Source organism: Chinchilla lanigera, unplaced genomic scaffold (assembly GCF_000276665.1).
Source record: "Chinchilla lanigera isolate Chin_1 unplaced genomic scaffold, ChiLan1.0 scaffold00123, whole genome shotgun sequence".
In the NCBI taxonomy this organism is placed as follows: Eukaryota; Metazoa; Chordata; class Mammalia; order Rodentia; family Chinchillidae; genus Chinchilla; species Chinchilla lanigera.
Window position 1 is genome coordinate 985,442 of NW_004955524.1, and position 20,680 is coordinate 1,006,121.

The 20,680-nt window shown below is 61.6% G+C and overlaps 1 protein-coding gene across 8 annotated transcripts in view; it reads right to left on the reverse strand.

Annotated features, from left to right (window-relative positions):
- Positions 1 to 20,680, reverse strand: part of Myo9b (myosin IXB) — a 50,776-nt gene that overhangs the window by 11,866 nt on the left and 18,230 nt on the right. For 6 of the 8 annotated variants that reach the window (XR_264648.2, XR_264647.2, XM_005409507.2 and 3 more), the window contains exons 3-18: positions 18,556 to 18,618; positions 17,839 to 18,132; positions 16,242 to 16,371; positions 14,924 to 15,013; positions 12,641 to 12,757; positions 11,935 to 12,069; positions 9,274 to 9,395; positions 7,697 to 7,838; positions 7,290 to 7,494; positions 6,011 to 6,089; positions 4,445 to 4,558; positions 3,732 to 3,771; positions 2,034 to 2,156; positions 1,343 to 1,423; positions 580 to 690; positions 240 to 362 (exon numbers count right to left, since the gene is read on the reverse strand). Coding sequence is in view for 6 of the 8 variants with exons in the window: in XM_005409507.2 (XP_005409564.1) it covers positions 240 to 362; positions 580 to 690; positions 1,343 to 1,423; positions 2,034 to 2,156; positions 3,732 to 3,771; positions 4,445 to 4,558; positions 6,011 to 6,089; positions 7,290 to 7,494; positions 7,697 to 7,838; positions 9,274 to 9,395; positions 11,935 to 12,069; positions 12,641 to 12,757; positions 14,924 to 15,013; positions 16,242 to 16,371; positions 17,839 to 18,132; positions 18,556 to 18,618 (1,969 nt within the window). In the remaining 2 variants the exon portion in view is untranslated. The remainder of the gene's footprint in view (positions 1 to 239; positions 363 to 579; positions 691 to 1,342; positions 1,424 to 2,033; positions 2,157 to 3,731; positions 3,772 to 4,444; positions 4,559 to 6,010; positions 6,090 to 7,289; positions 7,495 to 7,696; positions 7,839 to 9,273; positions 9,396 to 11,934; positions 12,070 to 12,640; positions 12,758 to 14,923; positions 15,014 to 16,241; positions 16,372 to 17,838; positions 18,133 to 18,555; positions 18,619 to 20,680) is intronic. The other 2 variants (XM_013507278.1, XM_005409509.2) reach the window with 1 other exon arrangement.

The window sequence follows — 20,680 nt, forward strand, 5'->3', positions numbered from 1 at the left end:
GTCCCACCAGGGGAGCACAAGGGGTGCTCAGCTCAGAGGTCCCAGCTCCGGACTTCCAGAACTGTGGGCTCCACGAACCTTTCTGTGTAAGGTTTAGAAAAGCAACAGGAAACGGCAGAACCCGCTGTGAAGCCTCGGCACGCGTGCGGCCCCTGCCGCTCCCTGGCTGGGCCGGCAGAGGGGCGCCGAGGCCCGCTGGGCTTGCACAGCAGCGTGCGGGGCTGAGGGCGGCGGCAGACCTTGGTCTTCCCAATCTGGTAGCTCCTCTTGTCCACACGCATCTTCTCCAGCAGCGCTGAGATGACCTCGCGGCAGGGCTGGGCGTCCTTGGGCAGCAGCACCTGGAACTGCTCCGTGAAGTCCTGGGACGGAGGAGACCTGCTGTCTGGCCAAGCTGACTTTCTGCTTAGCTTCTGAGGTGCTGGTCATGGAACCCACAGCCTCTGCACGCTGCACAAGCTCACACCACAGAAGCTGGGCCCAGCCCTTGATAAGCTGCCCAGGCTGGGCTTGAACTTGCGATCTTCCTGCCTCAGCCTCCTGAATAGCTCTCCGAGCCCCGCGTCTCTGCCCACCCACCTGGAAGGTGTACTTGGCGCTGTAGCCGGAGCGGCGGATGCGCACAGTCTCCAGCATCCCTGTGTAGCGCAGCTGCTGCAGGACCAGCTCGTCGTCGAAGCACAGCTCCTTCTGAAAGGCCACGGTGCTGTCAGGGTCGGGCCTCGGCCGCCCCAGACCTGGGGGCTCCGGCGGGCCGGAGCAGCTCAGAGGCTCTTGTCTGTCACTGCTCATGGCTTTTATTTTTTGCCACGAGGACTCACTGGCAACAGGCCCTGCACTGTAACCTGGGCTGCGCCTGTCCCGCCCAGGCCTAGGGTGGGCGCTGAGGTCTGAGCAGTTGGAGACAAAGCCCGACACCTATGTCACCTCTGAAAGCTGACCCAGGACAGGAGGACGAAGAGGCAGCCCAGGGCCAGCAAGGCCCAGCTGACATGGCTACCTCAGGACCCCGGCAGAGGGTGGTGATGGGCGAGGCCAGGGCACTGCTGATGCCCACAGCACCCAGCCTAGCAAGCAGGGTCTGGAGAGGAGGGGCTGGGACAGGGACATGCACATGGGCAGGGACAGGGATAGGGAGCAGATCGGCTCCCAAGAGGCTTTTGCCCAGGTGTCCTCTCGGGAGGTCCTGAGCCCGAGGTGGCCCCGCAGAGCCCCCAGCTGTCTTCCTGGGGACAGGGTGGGCCCCGGGACAGTCTGAGGCTGGGCCCTCTGGCTCAGGTCCCCTCGCCGGGCCCGGCCCCGCCCCCTGGAGGTGCCACATACAGGTGGCCCTCGTGCTCACCTTGGCGGCGTTGGAGCGGATGCAGCGGATGAAGAAGGGCTCAGCCTTGCCCAGGGTCTCAAGCAGCTTGCTCAGGGACGTCTGGGACAGGAAAGCCATGCTGCTCCAGGGGCCACAGGGCAGGGCCCCTGTGTCACGGCGTGGGGAGGGGAGCCCCCAAGGGAGAGCTTCAGGGCCACGCAGTGGTGTGCCCAGGGGGTGCAGACGGCCAGACTCTTGGATACACAGGGCCCCTGGTGGTGGTGGTTCTGGCCCCGCCTGCTCTTTTGCTTTTAGCACTGGGGATGGAACCTGGGGCTCACACGTGCCAGGCAAGTGCTCACCACTGCTGGCCTGTTGCTTTCAAAAAGGCTCTGCAAAGAGCAGGTGTGGCTCGGTGGTGGAGTTCGTGCCCAGCGTGCGTGAGGACAGGGCCCCACAGGAGGGCGCCGTCAGGGGAGCAGCAGTGGATGAGAAGGCTCAGAATTACAGGGAAGCTAACAGTGAGGCATGGCAGCTTGGACTCCTTGCCAGGAATCTCTTCCCTGAGCTTCCTGGCAGCCAGGGCAGAAAGAAAAACCTGCTGCTGGGATGGGGTTGGAGATGCAGGAGGGCCTCACAGGTCTCCCAGCTCGGGGCAGATGCAGACGCGTAGGAGCGGAGGGGCTGCGCTGCGGGTGGGTGTGGGCAGTGCCCACGCACTGGTGCCCACCTGGAACTGGGCGCTGATGCTTGGAGGCTTCTTCTTTTTGTGCAGGTGCAGCAGGGACTTGGTGGTGCGGTCATGCAGCGTCATGCTGACGATCAGCCTCAGTGACTCGCGGTCCAGCAGGTTCTAGGGCGGACATCGGGGTCTGGCCGGCTGTCTGCAGCCACGCGGCCAGCGCCAGGCAGGGCGAGGCCACTGGACCCCATACCCCTGCTGATGCAGCGGCCCTGGCCGGCCGGGGACAACTCACGGCTGCCTGGGTGCCAGAGTCTGCACACCTGCCTCCTCCTCAGGGTGCAGGCTTGGCCAGGCTGCAGCCCTTCCAGCCCAGGAGGAGCCTGCCCACCCCTGCCCATCCACAGGCTGCTCTTGGCCACACGTCGGCGCACCATCCGGGCACCGCAGGCCCAGCTCCACTGTCCTAAATCCCAATGCCCCGAAGTCAGAAGCTTTATGAGCATCCACAAGTGGAAAATTCCACAGCATGAAACGTTGTTTCATGCCAAATCATTAAAAATATCACCAGGTATGGGAACCCACACCTGTAATCTCAGCTACTTGGGAGGCTGAGGCAGGAGGATCGCTGTGAGTTCAAGGCCAGCCTGTGCTACATAGCGAGATCCTGTCTCAAAAAACCAAAAGGACAAAAAAAAAACAAAACCAGAGAAAGAAAAAGAAAAAAAAAACCCAACATCCCACAAACAACCCCCAACAAAAACCAGAGCATCACTGAGTGTCACCGGTGGTCACCTCTGGGTTACGTGTGTAAGCGGCACCCCAACAAGCAAGTGTCATGTTAGATCCAAGCCCCGGACGCTGTGTGTGCCTGCAGAGCTGCCCTGTGTGCTGGGCAGGAACTCAGGGCTCTGCACTCAGCTAAGCCCCGGTTCTTTTTTTTTTTTTTTTTTTTTTTTTTAATTTCTTGGTGTTCTGAGACAGGGTCTTGCTGTGCAGTTGAGGCTGGCCTTGAATTCATAATCCTCCTGCCTCAGCCTCCCAGAGTGCTAGATGATAGGTGTGGACCACCACAACCAGCTCAAAATGTTAAAGCAACAGAAACTCTAAACTGGGGATGCTTCTGGATCCAAGAAGTTTGGATAAGGAACACTCAACCTGTATTCAGAAATATGCATCCAGCCAGGCCTGGTGGCGCACGACTGTCATCCCAGCACTTGGGAAGCAGAGGCAGGAGGATCGCCGCAAGTTTGCGGACAGCCTGGGCTACATAGTGAGAGACTGTCTCAAAAACTGGAAACAAAAACAAAACGAAGGACAGACCCCAGCATGTGCCCTGAGCATGTGCCTTACGTTCCCCTGCAACGCCTCGGGACTACACCGTCCCAGGGCTCACACCTGCCACGTGTCCTGCGTCACCCCGAGCGGACACCAGGTGCTCGGAGCATGTGCACAGTGCGACTGCCACTCAGACTATCGGCGCTGCCCGCGCAGCCCTCCCAGACCCCTCGGTGTGCAGATGCTTGGCTTGGCCGACTCCTGCAGCCCTCTCCTGGGGCTCTCTCCAGGGTTGGGCACCAAGCCGGCCCAGCACCACTGTGCAGAGGGGGCAAAGGAGGGAAAACAGGGACAGAGAGAAGCCCCCGAGAGACAGCGCGTCCCTTCCCGGCCACCCCGTGTCCCGACACCGCCGGGAGCCAGGCAGGGACGAAGCAGACAGCTGTGAGGGCATCGCGCGGGCTTTACCTTGGGAATGGTCTGCTTTTGTTTGATACCTTTACTCTTCCTGTCAAAATATTAAAAATGGTTTTGTGAACAAGGGGAACACACGGGTGGGGTGGGTTAGTTCAGCAAGCCACGCCCTGCGGGTTAGACGCAGAGAAAGAGAGGGACAGCGAGGGGAGGCACGTGACAGGACAGATGGTGCCAGCACGACGCCGGCTCCCGCCTGTACCCGGCCCTCTGCATGGTCGCCCTAAGGGCATGGGGAGGAGGATCGCAAGTTCCTGCCCAGCCTGGGCCACTCAGTGAGACCCTGACTCAAGATAAAAAAATGAAACGAGCCAGGGATGTAGCTCAGTGGCAAGCCCTGGCTTCCACCCCAGTACTGCAAAACAGAGCGGAACTCTCCACAGCAGCTCTGCGGTGGTACAGCGCTGGGCTCTGCTGCTGGTGTCCCAAGTGTCGGCGGCAGGACAGAGGTGCTGGTGACGGGGTCACCCGGCTGGCTACGCTGCGCCCACCTGGTGCTAGGTCAGCATGACATGGGTTGGGGGATTGACCCGGTGCTGGGGGGTGCAGCTGGGCACACAGATCGCTCAGTGCCACGGCAGAGGCGGGTTGGGCACGGTCAGGGGCTTTAAGGCCCCCCAAGCGCGGCCGCGCAAGGACGAAGCCAGAGGCTGCACGCGAGCGTCGCAGCGGCCCGGCCAGCGGGTCCGGAAGCAGCAGGGACTCACAGCACGCAGGGACGTGGCCGCTGGAGCTGGCCGAGGGACTGGAGCAGCCTGCGGGGGTCCTCGCCCTGCCAGGGCAGGCCCTTGATGCTCTCGATCATCTGGTGGTGCAGCTCGCTGAGGCAGAGGGGACCACGACAGAGGACAGTCAGAGCCAGGGCCACCGTCCTGGGCCCCGGCCACTGCTGCCCACCCCGGAGGGAGCAGGTCCGGAGGGACAGCCACAGACGGGCACGGCGGCCTCGTGGGCTGTGGAAAAGCACCCAAGTCCAGGGCCTCCTGGGGCATGGAAGGCGGCCGGGGGCCCATGGCCGTAGTCCGGGGACACCAGTGGTCATCAGGAGCCGGGGCCCCTGCTGGCCACAGGTGGGTGGGGCAGGGAGCTGCTCAGCACCCACGGGTCCCTGCTGCGGAGGCACAGTCCAGAGTCACAGCTACGGAGCCTCATCACAGGGACGGCAGCCCGGAGCACGCGCTGCCGGCCACCGTGAGGCCGTGCTAGTGGCCTGTTTCTGGCGGAGCCGGGCACAGAAGCTGGTGTCACATGGATGCAGGGCGCGGGCTCCCTGTGGAGCCCTACCCTGTGAGCCAAGATGCGTGCCTTCCCTCGGGCAGGTGCCCCGAGGGTCCTGACTGCTGGGCTCTGTCCTGCACGCCATGCTGTGGACCCGCAGGCCACATTCACCTTGGCTCCATGCTCTGGGGCGGGCGGCAGGCCACAAGGGTGCAGAGTCCCCTTTGCCCTGCCTCCAGGAGCTGCTGGCTGGCCCTGCCTGCCCAGCCTGCTCGAGAGTCATCTCTCCCTTCCTCCCTCCTTCCCTCCCTTCCTTCCTTCGTTTTGAGACTGAGACCTGCTGTGTTCCCAGGCTGGCTGCGTAACTCCTGGACTCGAGCAATCCTCCTGCCTCAGCCTCCATGTAGCTGGACCACAGATGCACACCACACCACAGCTCCCCAGGGCGCCCCTTCTCAGAACAGCCCACCTGGCTCTCGGGCACCCCCACCCTGCTCTGCCCACCCCACACGCCGGCCCGGGCCCCTCACGCTACATCCCCAGGCCTTTCCATTCTTTGGAAATTCTGAGGTAGGGTCTCACTGAGTGTCTAAGCTGCTCAGACTGGCCTACAACCTCCAATCCTCCTGCCTCAGTCTCCCAGAGTGCTGGGATGACAGGCTGCCCGACTGCTACCCTCTTCACCACTCGGGCAGGCGGAAGGGCTCTGGTCAGCACCAGAGACCACAAGCCCAAGACACCTCATGCGCTCGGCTGTGAGCCTGACGCTGCCTGCCCCGTGACGTGATCAGCACGGCTTCCTGTGGGAGCCAGGGCCGGGGAGCCCGGCTCCTCCACCCCTACCCAGCCGAGCCCTGCAGGACAGCCTGCTCCGCCCCACCTCCCAGCTCTGAAAAACATCCTTTGTGTGCTGGATGCCCCACACCCCCATGCCCGGGGCCACTGCACGGCCGGCTGCTGGGGGTGCACTGGGACTCACAGGGCCACCCCGACAGCCGAGCTGCGGGGCTTCCAGGCCGCGTTCCGCGGTGCCACTACCTGCTGGCTTTGCTCACCGGTAAAGTCTCTCGGATGGTGTATTAGCTTCCGAAGACAGCGCTCCTGGGGGACCCTGGGCGTCTGGGCTGCCAGGACCTGGGGGACACAGTGTGGACGCTGCTTGGCGGGGCCTCCGGAGCCTGCCAGCCTGCGCCTCCCACAGAGACTGAGATGAGTTTGCTCTGCTTTTATTTTTTGCAGGGCTGGGGTTGAAGCCAGGGCCTCACATGTGCTGGGCAGTACTCACCCCTGGGGCTGCAGCCACAGCCCTTTGGATTTTATTTTGAGATGGGGTCTTGCTAAGTGGACAGGCTGAACTCAGATTCCTCCTGCCTCAGCCTTCTGAGTAGCTATGACTACGGATCTCTACCACCATACCGGCCTCTCCCGATCATTTGTTTAACTGTTCTTCCTGCTTGTCGCGCTAGGATCAGTTTTTTCTCTCTCCCTCTGCTCTCCCTTCCAGCCAGGGCCTCACGCTGCCCGAGCTGTACCCAGGACCTTCAACTCATGTTAAAGAGCAGCTTATCACGTAGACTTGGGCCACGCACACGAACTGTGCAGTTTCACCCCCAAAATGAGCTCAATTTATTTACAACTCCTCGCAAGGCCTCTGCCCTCCGCCCCCTCACCAGCAGTGTGCCCCACAACCACCTAGGCCTCATGCTCACAGCACTGAGGGACCAGGCTCTGCCTCCAGGTACCGTGAGGGAGGGGCCACCCGAGTCCTCAGGCCCCGCCCACCGAGGATGGCCAGGACAGGAAGTGCTGGGAAACAGCACCACTGCCTGCGACACAGCTGTTCCTAGCATTGTTTCCTGAACACCACAGGACAGCGAGGCTCACGCAGCCCCACCCTGGGAGGCTCTGCGACCCCTGGAGGCTGTGGGCTGGGGGAGCAGAGGCCCTCACAGCCCTGCTGTCCGGGCTGCCCACATTCATGGCAGCGCAGCTCACAGCATCCGCATCTTGGAAGCAGCCTGTGCACCCGCCCCCAGATGCATGGAGAAAGAACTGTGCTCACACACCACGGACCTCTACTCTGCCATGAAGAAGGTTGAACTTGAGTTGTGTGTAGGAAAATGGATGCCACTTGAGACCATGACGTTAGGTGAAATAAACCACGTACAGCGTAAGTGCTGCATGGTTTCCCTTATGTGAGAAACCCAAGGGCTGAAGAGAAAGGGAGGTGGACCCTGCAGGAAGCAAGGGGCTCTGGGGAGGGGGCAGGGGCGGAGGAGTCCAAGGACCAGACTGTGCAGGGCCAGACCGGCCGCAGGGGGTGGGGCGCCCTACCTGCCGCCCTCTCCCGCCGCTCGGCCCGCAGGCGCGCAGCCTCCCGCAGCACGGCCATGGCCCGCAGGGCGGTGCGCAGCACGGCCCAGCGGAACACAGCCACGGGCTCCATGCCGATGAGCTCGCGCACGTAGGCGCTGTCGCTGCCCCGCAGCAGCGCCACGATGTCGGGCCGCATGTAGTCCATATTCTTCTCCCGGAAGTCCTGCGGGGAGGGGCGGGGTGTCACTCCTGTGCAGGCCAGCCACGGCAAGCGCAGGGGCGAGTGGCGGTGGGCAGACCACCAGCACGGAAGCCAGGGCCGCAAACCACTATGCTACGCCAGGCCTTCTTCGTTTTCACTTGCAGACAGAGCCTTGACCTTGAGACCCTCCCAGCTCAGCCTCGCGAGCAGCTCCGACGCATACCTTGATCTGGTACTTGACTCGCCCCGCGAAGTGCTGGATGATGAAGGCGGGCTCCCTGACTGGGGTGCCCAGGAAGTACTTGTTGTCCTCGTGCTGCTGCTTGAACTTGGCCAGCAGGGTCTGGCTTGTGGCGTGGGGGAAGCTGGAGTGAGAATGGGCAGCTGTGGGCGGCCGGCAGCCTGCGTTCCCTCCGGGAAGCAGGGGACAGAACTGGCCTGTGCCAAGCAGCTGGGCGATACGGGAGGGGAGGGTGCCCAGGCCGCAGGGCCGGCTCCAAGCGGAGCAGCAGGGGCTGTTGCATGGGCATCTGCAACACTCATCCCAGCATGGGATGACAGTGACAGCTTTTGACAGTAACCCCAGCCTTAGCTGGGTGTGGTGCCAGGACGATCGCTGCGGGTTTGAGGCCAGCCTGGGCTACGTAAGATCCAGCCACAAAACACCACCGAACAAACGAAAGCACCTGGCTGAGGGGCTGCTGGCGTCGGGTCTGGCAGCGCCTGGCTGCCTTGGAGGTCAGGCCCTGCGCCCCGGAGGAAGGAGAGGGCGGCGGCCGGGCAGGGGCCTCTTGCACCCAGTTGCTCCTGCCCCTGGGAGGGAATGGCTGCTGTGGCTTTGGCACTCGCGCCAGGTGTGCCCGAGTGCTGGCCCCAGGTGGGTGCAGGGTCAAAGCCACGGGCACACCATCCGGCTGCGAGGGGTCACTGTGGCGTCGGGTACCAACAGCACTCAGGTGTTGAGACAAATAACCCTGCAGCAGGCGCTCTAGAAAATCTGGGTGTGCGGAGACCACCGCCACAGGGACCCCGAGCCCACGGCCTCCACGCCAGGCCGTCGCCGCCTCCCAGCACCCCATCCTCCTCGTGTCTCAGTGTCCTCCCCCGCCTGCCACAGAAGAGGGGGGGACGCGTCTGTCCCTGTCTTGGGTGGGATCTGCGCTGTGCCTGGCTCACTTGGACCCCTTCCCGGCCCATGGGGACGGCATGGATGAAGGAGCAGGCGCTGACACATGTGAGCGCACAGGCCAGGTGTGGTGGTGCACACACCATCTTGGCTACTCGGGAGGCTGAGGCAGGAGGATTGCAAATTCTAGACCAAGCTGGGCAACTTAGGGCTCCCTGGAACCTCTAGAGCCAGAACAGACAGGAGCGACTCTCCAGTAGCTCTGGGAAGAGCCCGGCCTGCCTGAAGTCTTGCTCCTGACATGCAGCACACACACACTTTGTAAGTGGCCCAAGACAATGTCTCTCCACTCAGAAAAACGGGAGAGGAAAAACACACCAACACCAGGCTGCAAACTGCGTGGCCTGCTCAGGGCTCGGTCAGGCCTGTGGCTCTGTGGGCGAGGACTGGGACCTTCAGGGGGCGGGGCTGGGGGGGCAGGCCTCGGGTGTGGCCCCTGGCCCTTTACGTCCCTTCCTCTTTGCTTGCCCTGGCTGTGCCTGGCCCTGTGCCCCGCCGGCATTGTCACCCCAATGCCTCCCTGGCCTACCCAGGCCGACCTGGCGGTGCGCTTCCCCGACCCCACTGCAGGGAATGCGCCAGCGCTCCTGGCCCCCAGGCTGGCGGCCACTCACTTGCTCTCCTCGTCCAGCAGGTAGAAGAGGCCGGTGGGCTTCTTGCTGATGAGGTGGATGCAGCCCACGTTGTCTGTGTAGGCGATGTTGTGCCAGGTGATGCCCTCACCCTGGTACTCCTCCTGCGCCAGGGAAGTCAGGATTTCACTGGCAGTGCCGGGGACGGACCTGGCCCGCTGTGTGCGTGTTCACATGACACACACAGCCTGGCAACCCGAGGGCGGGTGCCGGGACCCCAAACCTGCGACGCTCGGCCCATCTGGCGGACAGCTCAGGGCTCGGAGTAGCCTTGCTTACGCGTCAGGCGCACCCCACCACACAGGGTACTTACGCTCAGCACAGTCAGCAGCTACGCTGCAGCGTTTAGGGCATAAGGAGGAGACAAAACGTGCGCGCTTCCTACACACACGTGCGTTCTCCCCCGGTCCTGGGAACTGAGCCCTGGAAGCACGAAGCTGCACCTTCAGCCTGTTTTCATTTTACTTTGAGACAGGGATGCATGAAGCTGCCCAGGTTGGATTTGAACATGCAATCCTCCTGCCTCAGCCTCCCAGAGTTCCAGGTTGACAGGAGTGCGTCACCAGGCCAGGACTGTGATTGCGTTTTGGAATATTTTTGTTTCAAAGTTGGCCAAAACTGTAGGTACAGAACCACAGGAATGCAGAGCGGACCACTGACTGGAAGCACAGATACACAAACAAAAATATACTAACACGCCAGCGTGAGGGTAACCAACTATGTGAAGCTGCTGGAGTCACTGATTATCACCAGGAAAGAGTGCCTGGTCTCACATGTTAATCATGGCCAGGATGTTTTTTCTTTTCTTTTTTTTTTTTTTTTTTTTTGTCTTTTTGAGACAGGGTCTCACTCTGCAGTGCAGGCTGGCCTTGAGCTCACTTTGTGGCTCAGGCTGGTCTCAAATTTTCAATGATCCTCCTGTCTCAGCCTCCCAGGTGCTGGGATTACAGGCATGCGCCACCACACCCGGTGGCCTGGATGTTCTGTTTACGTGCAAAGGCACCCAGGGTCAGTACCTACTCCCCACTTGGGGCCAGAGAGCTCTTTAGGAGCCAGACCTGGAAAGGTACCCAGGGGAAACATGGAGGGATCAAAAATACGGCTATGGCTCACACCAGCTGTTAGGAAAATGCGGCTGTGCGATGATAAGCTGCTCTCAGGGCACTGCACTGGGTCCCGAAGGCCACCCTGGAACCCTCGGTGGGCTGCTGCAGGCCCGCCTGGCCCTGCCTGGCCAGAGTCCTGTCCTGCCGGTCCTCTCATTCAGACGCCTGCGGAGATGGGCGCCACCCAGGGGACTCTCTCGAGAGCCAGAGGACATGGCCTAGGCTCCAGCCTTCGAGACTGGGGCACTAACCCTCGAGGTGGTGTTGCGGCGTGGCCGGCAGGGGCTTCTGCTCCAGTGACAGAAGACAGCATCCATGCCACCCACTGCGGGGGGCAAAGCCCGGACACTGCCACGGCCCAGCCTGCGTCTCACTCCTCCCTACACCGACCAGCCGCCTTCCGTGAGCCCTGGGGCCGAAGGCTTGGCAGGAATTAGCTAAATATTTACAGAAATCCCTGGGACGCCCCCAGCTGCCCATGAGAAGGAGAGTATCTGAGGACACAAACCACGGTCACTGACCACCGCAAACCCTTTCTGGAAAGGCCGGGCAGACCAAGTTTAAAAGCGACCTGAGGCTCACAACAGCCTCACATTTTCCTCATCCTGGGGCTGGGTGGGATTTTTGTCAAGTTTCCCTCCGGCAGAGAATTCTGGGTCAGGGGTCCTGGGCCTCCAGGGAGATTCTGGACGAGCTTTTCCCACTTCCCCTCAGGTCAGTGGCAACAATGCATGCTGGGACCGGAGGATTCAGCACTTTCGGGTACATCTCCAGCCCTTTTAAAACTTTTTAAATTTTGGGACAGGGTCTCACTAAGTTGCTGAGTTGCCCAGACTGATTTGCTAAGTTGCTTGGCCAGACTGGGCTCGAACTTGCCACTCTCCTGCCTCAGCCTCCCGGAGTGTATAGATCACAGGTGTGCGCCCCCACACCCAGGTCCCAGGCCTTTCTAAATTTTATTATTTGGAGACAGGGTTGTCACTGAGCGGCCCCGCTTGACCTTGAACCTGTGATCCTCCCGCCTCCGCCACCTGAACCCTCGTGCCACTGGAAGCAGGCGTCTTGGGAGAGACCTGCGTCCACGCGGGAGCAGCACTATACACGGGCCAGCTGCAGAAGCCCCTGCGCGTCCCCCCACGAACGGCTGGGCAGAGTGAGGCCCGCCGGACGCAGCTCAGGCCTAGAAAGGGAGGGCAGCCCCAGAGGCTGTAGCCCGTCTGGGGACAGCCCGACAGGACCTGCTTATGGGTCCGGGGACAGACAGCGGGCGGGCAGGGGCAGAGTCGCTGGCCTGGCCCTGGCGGTGGCCATCGTGGCCCAGGCGCCACCCCAGCTCTGTGTGCAGGCAGGGTCCGCACAGCTGCTGGCCGCCCAGACGGACACGCCGGTCCTCCTGGTCCCTGTCCCGCAGGGCGGCGGCAGCAAAGCACACCGCGCTCACCCTGGGCCAGGCTGAGAGGCGCAGCGGGGCGCACAGCGGGCTGCACAGGGCCAATGGCAGCCGGGCCCCGCCCCGCCCCGCCCCGCCCCTGCGCACCTGCTCCAGCTTGAAGATGTGCTGGTTGAAGTAGTACTGCAGCTGCTCGTTGGCGTAGTTGATGCAGAACTGCTCGAAGCTGTTCCGCTCAAAGTCCTCAAAGCCGAAGATGTCGAGGACCCCGATGGACAGGCACTGGGTGACAGAGGGTGGCTGTCATGCAGGGCCCCTGCAGGAGCTGGCCTTCCCAAGTGGGGCCGCGTCGCGGCATGGGCCTGGCAGCACGGGGCCTGGGCTTGCTGGACACTCTACCGTCACTAGCTTCCATCCCTCGCTCATAGGGCTTTGTATTTTTTCTACTGAATACTGAGGACTGTGGGACCTCCGCACTGGGCTATACCCCGAGCCCTCTTTATTTTTTGAGATACAGTCTCACTGAGTTGCCCAGGCTGGGCCTGAACTTGGGATCCTCTTGCCTCAGCCTCCCAGAGTGCTGGAGCGACAGCTGTGTACCTCCACATTCAGCTGCAACCGCCAGTTTTCAGTAAGAGGGCTTGTCTGTTTGTTTTCAGCAGGTGCTGGGGGGGTCCTGCAAGCTAGGCTGCACTGCTGAGCTACACCCCAGCCCGGAGGCCCATTTCATTCTGCACTGGATCCCAGGAGTCACAGGCCCTGCCCGCTCACGGGGTCGGCCCGGAGGGTGACTGAGACCCCAGGGCCGAGGGTGCGGCACGTGGGGCACGGCGGGCGCCGCGCAGACACTCACGGAGACGGCCTCTTCCACGTCCTTCTTGTTGAGGAGCGCGTGGTTGATCCGCAGCACGATCCAGTCGAACAGGGCACTGTACAGGGACTTGGCCATGGAGTCGCGTGCGGTGACGGCCTGGGGACAGAGGGCGCTTGCTCAGGCTGTGTGTGAGCCAGTGCGGCTGTTCTCTTGTCCTAGTTTTGGAACCAGGCCTTGTTATGCTTCCCAGGCCAGCCTCAAACTCCCAGGCTCAAGAGCTCGTCCTGCCTCAGCTTCCTGAGCAGCCAGGGTAACAAAATTATCCCACTGTGTCTGGTTTCTTCTTCATTTAAAAACAAACCCTTGTTTTTGTATTTATTTTTTGTTTTTTATGAATTTAAGTACTTTGCTCTTTCTCTCCTTGTCTTTCGGGTGGCTGCTTCGAACAGGATGGACGCCTCCTGCCCTTTTCCCCAGTGCCTGGGACAGCACCCGGGGACTACACCATGGAGCTGCACCCTGTGCTTTTAAATTTTTATCCTCAGACAAGGCCTTACTGAGTGCCTTGGGCTGGGGCTGCACTTGTGATCCTCCTGCCTCGGCCCCCCGAGGAGCTGGGATGGCAGGTGTGCTCACCACAGCCGGCTTTCCGAGCCTGCTCCTCTGCAGAGCTGGGACGGAAGCCAGCACCCTGCGTGCAGCAGGCCAGCCCTCACTGTACTCTGGCATGCCTCTTCCGAGAGTGCCCCCGTGTAGCCACCCCACCCCCGAGACCCACCATGCCCACTACACACGCGCATGCAGCAGCCGCTCTGCCGCCCAGGCTGTCCAGGAAGCCTGTGGGAAATGCCACACAGCTTCCCTGGGCAGAGGCCCGGCCACCAAAACGTCCCCCTCGGCCCGGTTTTTGGCCTGGCCGCAGGTGCTGCGGGATGGCAGGAGACAGGGGGCCTGGAGAGGGCAGAAGCCCCTCTGTGGCGCAGGCGCAGCCCCAGGCAGGCGCACTCTGGGCGAGGCTCAGGAGCCAGTGTCCTCGCTTTTCGGGCCTGAAGGGCTTCGTTGGGACCACAGGGTTCTGCTAGCGAGGCCAGAGAGCAGCACGGGTCACCATGCGAGTGGATGGGCATGGCCGCGAGCGCGTCAAACCATCTACACGAAGGGGGAGACGCACGCTCATCTCCACGGCAGCCTGCCCAGCCATCCCCGAGGCTCTCAAAGGGCTGGGTGGGAAACTGCAGAAACGCACAATTCGGAAGGTGAAGCCAGGTCCACCGTCGGAGACGTGAGCTGCGCCTCTGCCCACCCGTCACCCACGTGGCTCCGCCAGCAGCCTCGGTTGCCAGGGCACAGCCAGGCAGGACAGTGGCGACACCTCCGAGGGACAAGGAGCCCCGACAAGAGGGCGTTTCGTGGACCCCGCATCTGCGGGACGTCTATCGCAGTACACCGCCATAATCGTCCTTTTTTATTCGTAATTATTGGGGCTGGTTAACCTACACACTAAGTTCTAGTGTATAACTTTTAAGTATAACTTACACACTTTTGTCGTGGTTAACTTATACACTAAGTTCTATCACAAGTATGCACAAGCGTGGTCAAAATATAAGCGAACGTTTCCGTCTTAGAACTGCAGTACAGTGAAGACGCCGCTAGGCGTGCCTCTCAGTGCGCTCGCCCTCGCTGCTTTCCCGGCAGGGCAGCTCCGGGTCCTCCCCCAAGGGTCGGCACTGCACTGGGCCTGAGCCAAAGGACAGGGACCGCTGCTGCCGAGCGCCCCCAGTGGAAAGGAAGCTCGCAACGCAGGATGCTGCGCCCTCAGCCGCACCGTCACCAGCTCCTCCCCAGTCACAGCGACCAGGAAGGGAGACACTCTGAGTCCATTCTGGACACGAGGCAGCCGGGACAGCGCAGCAGAGGACCCTGGGGAGAGAGGACTCCAGAGCCGCTGCGCTGCAGGAAGCAGCCGGGAGGCTGGATGAGTGTGTTCCAAGTGTGCTGATAACTGTAATAAACCTACAGTAATGAAACTTAGCACTCCATGTGTTTTTCTATCTCAGAGGTGTTTTTTTTTTTGTCTTTTTTAGACAGGGTCTCACTGTGCAGTTCAGGCTGGCCTTGAGCTCACTTTGTAACCCAGGCTGGTCTCGAACTTGCAAGGATCCTCCTGCCTCAGCCTCCCAAGTGCTCGGATTACAGGTGTGCACTGCCATGCCCAGCCTATCTCAGTGTTTATCCATGGGGACAAACACCTTTGTCCCTGCAGTGGCTCCAGGCACCCACCGGGGGTCCTGAGCAAAACCAGCCTGGGCCAGCGGCACTCACCTCACTGAGGCTGTAGGGCAGGATGAGCTTGTCATTGGCGGTCACTGTTTTTCTTTTGGTCAGGACCTCCACCAGGATCTCTCGCTTCACCTGCAGTGAGGTCAAGATCAAGGTCACGGAGAATGGGCCGATTGGGAGGCGGGGCCCAGCGTCCAGGCTGCTGAATGCACGTGCCCCTGCCACAGTGCCTGGTCCCTGCTGCCTGGCCCACAGGCCGGCCCGGGACTCAGGACCCCTGCCCAGGCAGCGCCCTGGATGTGTGGAGCCACCAGTTCCCGGCCTGTGGGGAGGGTCCAGGCTTGGGCTTCACTGAGACCCCCTCAGAGCCCACCCTAAGCCAACTCCGAGGTCAGCAGCAGGAATGGGGTGGGTGGGGGTCCCCTAACCTTCCCCGAGCACCCACGCAACCTAGGGTCTCAACAGAAGCTGCAGACCGAGCACATCTCCTTTGAACAAGGCTGCAGGTCAGGTGCAGTGCTGCATGCCTATAATCCCAGCTACTGGGCAGGCTGAGGCAGGATGATCCCAAGTTCAAACTCAGCTCTGGAGACCTAGAGAGATGCCGTCTCAAAACAAAAAAGGGCTGGGGAGCTCGCTCAGTGCTAGACCCCGGGCCCAATCTCCAGTACTCAGAAAACAAAACAGAAAAGAGAACCATGCAGCCCACAGGAGTCGGCCCTGGGCTGGGCTGTTCTGCCATGGGGAACCCTCCTGGGCAACACAGGGCACTGAGTAGCACCCCAACCAGCACCCCACCCACCTGCCAGCCGTAGACCATCCAGTGACACAGTCATACTCAGACGCTGCCCCGAGCACTGAGTGCAGAGCTGCCGCAGTGGAGAACAGGAAGGAGACCCAGGTCCCCAGAGAACGACCTGGCCAATCAAACTGCACTGCTGCTATTTGTCCAGGTTGGCCTCTAAGTGTTGGGCCCAAGGGATCCTCCTACCTCAGCCTCCCAAGGAACCGGGACTACAGACACCTGGCCAAACTGTGGTTTTTTGGTGTGTGTGTGGCTTTTTGAGACACGGTCTCGCCATGCAGCCCAGGCTGGCCTCGAGCTTGTGGCAATCCTCCTGCCTCACCCTCCCGAGTGCTGGGATGACAGGCACGAGCCACCACACCCAGCTTTGCAAGACGTTTCACCTGGAGCGTGCAGTGGGCGGTGGCACTGGCTGGGCAGTGGGTCAGAGATGAGAAGGGAGCTTGCCCCAAGGGCAGGAGAGGGCTGCCGGCCACCCCAGGGGAGGGCGTGCGGCGCCTGTCCCTGCTTCGGCAGGGTGGTGGCGTGCGTGTCCGTGTGCGTGCTACGTGGTACCTTGAGGAGCTGCGACAGGGTGTCCAGCACCTCAGCCGGCCCGACCTCCAGGCCCTCGTCGCGGCCCGTGGGCCTCTTCTTGTAGGTGACGTTGCCCAGGTACAGGATGGCGGACAGCATGGAGAAGATCCTGTGGGCCAGGCACGGCGGTCGAGGGGCGCCCTGCGGGACAGGGTCGGCCCCCGCCTCCGCCCAGGAGTTAACTTCCGCGCTTGGCTGGGGTGGGGGCCGGGCCACACCGGCGCTACACGCGTGCCCAACTGCCCACCACATGCCTGGTCCCTGGCTCGGTTTTAAAGAGAATCCAGGGACCAAACCCTGGGCCTAGCCCATGCTAGGCAAGGGGGAGCACAGGCACACACTGTTAGCACTGAAATTACTATTATTCTTTTTCGTTTTTTTTTGGTACTGGGACTCTAATCCCAGACCTTGCACTTGCCAGGCAGGTACTGCGCTGCTGAGCTAAATCCCCAGCCCTAAAATTATCTTTTGGTGTTTTTGAGACAGGGCTTTGCTTTGTAGAACTCGCTGCAATCCTCTTGCCTCAGCCTCCCAAGCGCTGGGATGGACAGGTGTGCAGCATTATGCCTGGCTTAAAATCAATTTTTTTCAGAAAAAGAACATGTATACACATTGTACCCATCAATCAAAGCATTGCACTGCACCCCCTAATATGTGCAATGCAATGTGTCAGAAAACTCAGAGCCTGGTAAGGTGGTACAGGCCTGTCCACTCAGCCCTCTGGTAGGCTGAGGCAGGAGGGTTGTAAGTTCAAGTCCAACTGGACAACGCAGTGACACCCTGCTCGAAGTAAAATAAAAAGGGCCGGGGATGCAGCTCAGTGCCAAGGCCCCTGTTCCACTCCTGTGTCACACACGTACACGTACAGCACACAGTTCCCAAGCACAGAGCTTAGGGAACTGTCACAGGCGCGCAGTCCTCGGAACCGAACAGTCTGCCGCTGTGTGGCAGCCTCGTGCCAAGGCTGACTCCTGTGGGACCTGCTGTCCCGGCGGCCTCAGCCCCGATGCCTGGGGCCGATGGGCAACAGAGCCCAAGCACTGCCCCAGGCAGGGGCGCCCGCCTCCCTACCACGAAGCAACAGCCCGGGATGCCCCGCACCCCAGGCCACCACGCAGGGGGCTGTCGGTGTCCAGCCCAGGCTGAGAGCGTTTGGCAGCGTTTCCAGGGCTGTTAGGAGAAAAAATGAACCCAGGGCGGACTGCACGGCCTGCACCACCGGCCCTGTGTGGCCTTCCTGGCTCTGCACAGGTTTACTGCAGCCTCTGGTTCTGTTTGTCTTCTTTGGCACCACTAGGGGTTGAATCCAACCCTTTTTCACTTTTAGCTGGGGTCTTACTAAGTTGCCTGCAGAGACTTGAACCTGTGGTGCTCCTGCCTCAGCCTCCTGCGCAGGGGGTCTCAGCTGTGTCCCTGCGCCGGCTCATCCTAGCCCGTGCACTCTGGAGCACCGTGTGCACGTGCCTGGCTGTGAGCAGCACCGCAAGCCCAGGGCTGCCCCGTCCTGAGCTCCTGGCCCCTGCAGCAGCTCAGTGGGCACCCCGCCCAGCCTGGGTCTCAGGCCCTGGCCACTTACTGCCTCTTGGTGGCAGGGAGGAAGCCCACCATCTCCATGGCCTGCTTCAGCCGCGCGAAGTCGTGCTTCAGGTCTTCCCCGTCCTCAATCTTCAAGTTATGCTGGAAAACAGGGACGCCGGCTCCCTCACACCCTCTGGCCGAGCAGAGCTGCGTGGGGGCGGAGGTGGCCTTGTGGCCGGCCGGGCCACTTACCTGGTTGAGGTAGAAGTAATCTTCCGGCTGCTTGAGCTGGAATTCTTGGCGCTCTTCCTCGCTGACCCCAAGGAGCAGATAGTAAAACACGTGGTAGTTCCTGTGGGCCAGGCGGGGGGCTCGGCGTTAGGGGAAGAACAGCCGCCCCCGCCCCTGTGCATCTGTGGAGGCCGCGCAGGGAGGAAAGCCCTGAACGGCCCCAGCTGCGGGCGCACTGCTTCCTTATGTCGTGCAGGCCTTTATTTCACCGAGACAGCGCCCTGCTCAGTGACCCGGGCTGGCCCTAAACTTGCAATCCTGCCTCAGCCTCCCAAGGAGCGGGTGACAGGCGTGCGCCACCACACCTGGCTGATCAGAGAGGTCTCTAAGTGACCACATTTTGGGCAAACGTGGGAAAACTGGCGGTGGAGAAAATGTCAGAAAGCTGGAGGCCGAGGGAGCCAGCTCAGAGCGGGACTGGCTGGGGTGACCCTCACCCCAAGATCAGCCATGCCATCGGGAAACCCCCCCGGAGTCACCGTACCGCTCATCTTTCTCCTGAGACACCAGGCGAGACTTTTCAAGCAGGTATTTTTCCACGACAGCTCTGTCATTAAAACAAAGAAGGAAAAAATGCTTCATGGTTTACTATTTTCAACTTTCTTTTGGTCTGCACCGTGGACAGACGCCAGGGCCTCTGAGCCACATGCCTGGCCGGAACGTTCTGCCCTTCACAACAAGCTTTGCTGTTGTTGCAGTAGGGCCTCATTCTGTAATCCAGGCTGGCCCCAAACTCATGGTCTCCTGCCTCAGCCTCCCACATGCTAGGACTCCGGGTGTCACTGCCAGCCCGGCCCATGTGGTACTGGGGTGCACGGTCCGGCACTTGTGAATGTCTCTGGCACGATGACAGTCACCGTAACCACCACCTTGCCCTGCAAATAGACAATGACAGTCGTCTGGGTGGCCTCTCCCCTGGACGGTGGCAACAGGTGCGATGGCTCCCGCTGGCCCCCACACCCCAACAGGGTGCCCCCCGCTCCCGCAAGGACACTTTCTCTGGCTGCAAAGCACCAGCTGCACATGTGAGGCACACGATCTCATCACCACAGCTTTGCGGTGCCAGGGCTGGCAGCCAGGCAAGTGCTGCCCCCGGCCCAGCCGCGCCAACGGTGAACCCCGGGAACCCAGCACTGGGGCCAAGACAGCAAACACCGTCACCCCGGAGAGCGCCCCCACCCTCCTCTGCCCCGCCCCCAAGAGGCTGCGCATCGGCTCCCTGCTACTGTAGATGAGTTTCTGCTTCCAGAACCGCACGGAGACCGCAGCGCACAGCCTGCGCCGTGACCCTGAGACCGGGCTACACAGCACCGTGCTCCGGACCTCCCTGCTTTTTCACGGCCGAGCGGTAGTCCGTGGGGAGGCCGGCCTGCACTGTTCTCCACCCAGCTGCTGAGTGGGCATCTGTGCTCCCTCCGGCTTTTCGCTGTTCTCAGCACTCTGCTGTGGACACCTATGACAAGCCATGGGGGCACTTGTCGCCATTTTTCCTGCTGAGTTTTCCAGGGCAGGGGCTGGACTGGGCCCCGGAGTCACACACATGAACCCCACTCAGGGTCCATCCCTGTGCTGTGTGTGGGGGTGACAGCCCAGCACCCGTGGCGGGCACCAAGCTGTCACTGGGCAGAGGCTGTCCTTTCCCTGTCCCGACCACTTTCAAGTCCTGGGCCCCTAACACAGAGGTCTTACAAGCCCAGCAGGGTGGTGCCCGCCTGCCATACCAGCACGCTGGGAGGCTGAGGCAGGAGGGTCACAAGTTCAAGCTCAGCCTGGATGATCTAGTGACTGAGGTGACCCGGTCACCTCTGCAAATAACGAACAGAAAGGGTGGGGATGCAGCTCAGCCTGAAGGCGCAGGGGTCCGGGAAAGCAGCAGGGCTGTCAGCTCCCGGGCCCCACGCACAGCCACAGGGAGACGACGCCTCACCGACGGGGAGCAGAGACGGGCCGGCCGGCCCTGCCCCTGGCCCTTGCGGGGAGCAGCATGAGATGGCACCTGCCCCACCACAGGCAAAAGCACGACTGGCGCAGGCAGTGGGGTGGCCCCCCGACAACAATGGCCGGGACCCCCGCGCCCACTGCACGTGTGACCTGCCAGCCGTCAGGGAATGGGCCACGCGGGCTGCTGTGGCACCTGCTCCCGGAAGGCCCTGCCGATGGCCAGCGCCTCCAGGGCACACGGGACATGCCAGTGGCAGAGTGGACGTGACCAGGGGCTGCCGGGCGCTGCGTTACAGAAAAGGTAAACGCCGGGTGTGGTGGCCACGCTTGTGACCCCAGCTTCTCGGAGGCTGAGGGAGGAGGATGGCACGTCCGAGGCCAGCCGGGCGTGTGAGACCTAGCTCCTCCTTTAGAGGAGGAGGTGGAGAGGAGGACGTCTGTCCCGCACGCGCGCCACGGTCCCCATGTTTTCTGTCCACCTCGCGCTGGGCAGACGCCTGCCCCTCACTACACCCCACCCCTTTTTACTTTTTACTCTGAAACAGAGTCTAGCTAAGCTGCCTAGGCTGGCCTTGACCCTGTGTTCCTCCTGCCTCAGCCTCCTGAGGGGACAGTTTGGATTGTGAAAGTCCCCACAGGGCCACATAGTAAGGGCTTGTCCTTGATTC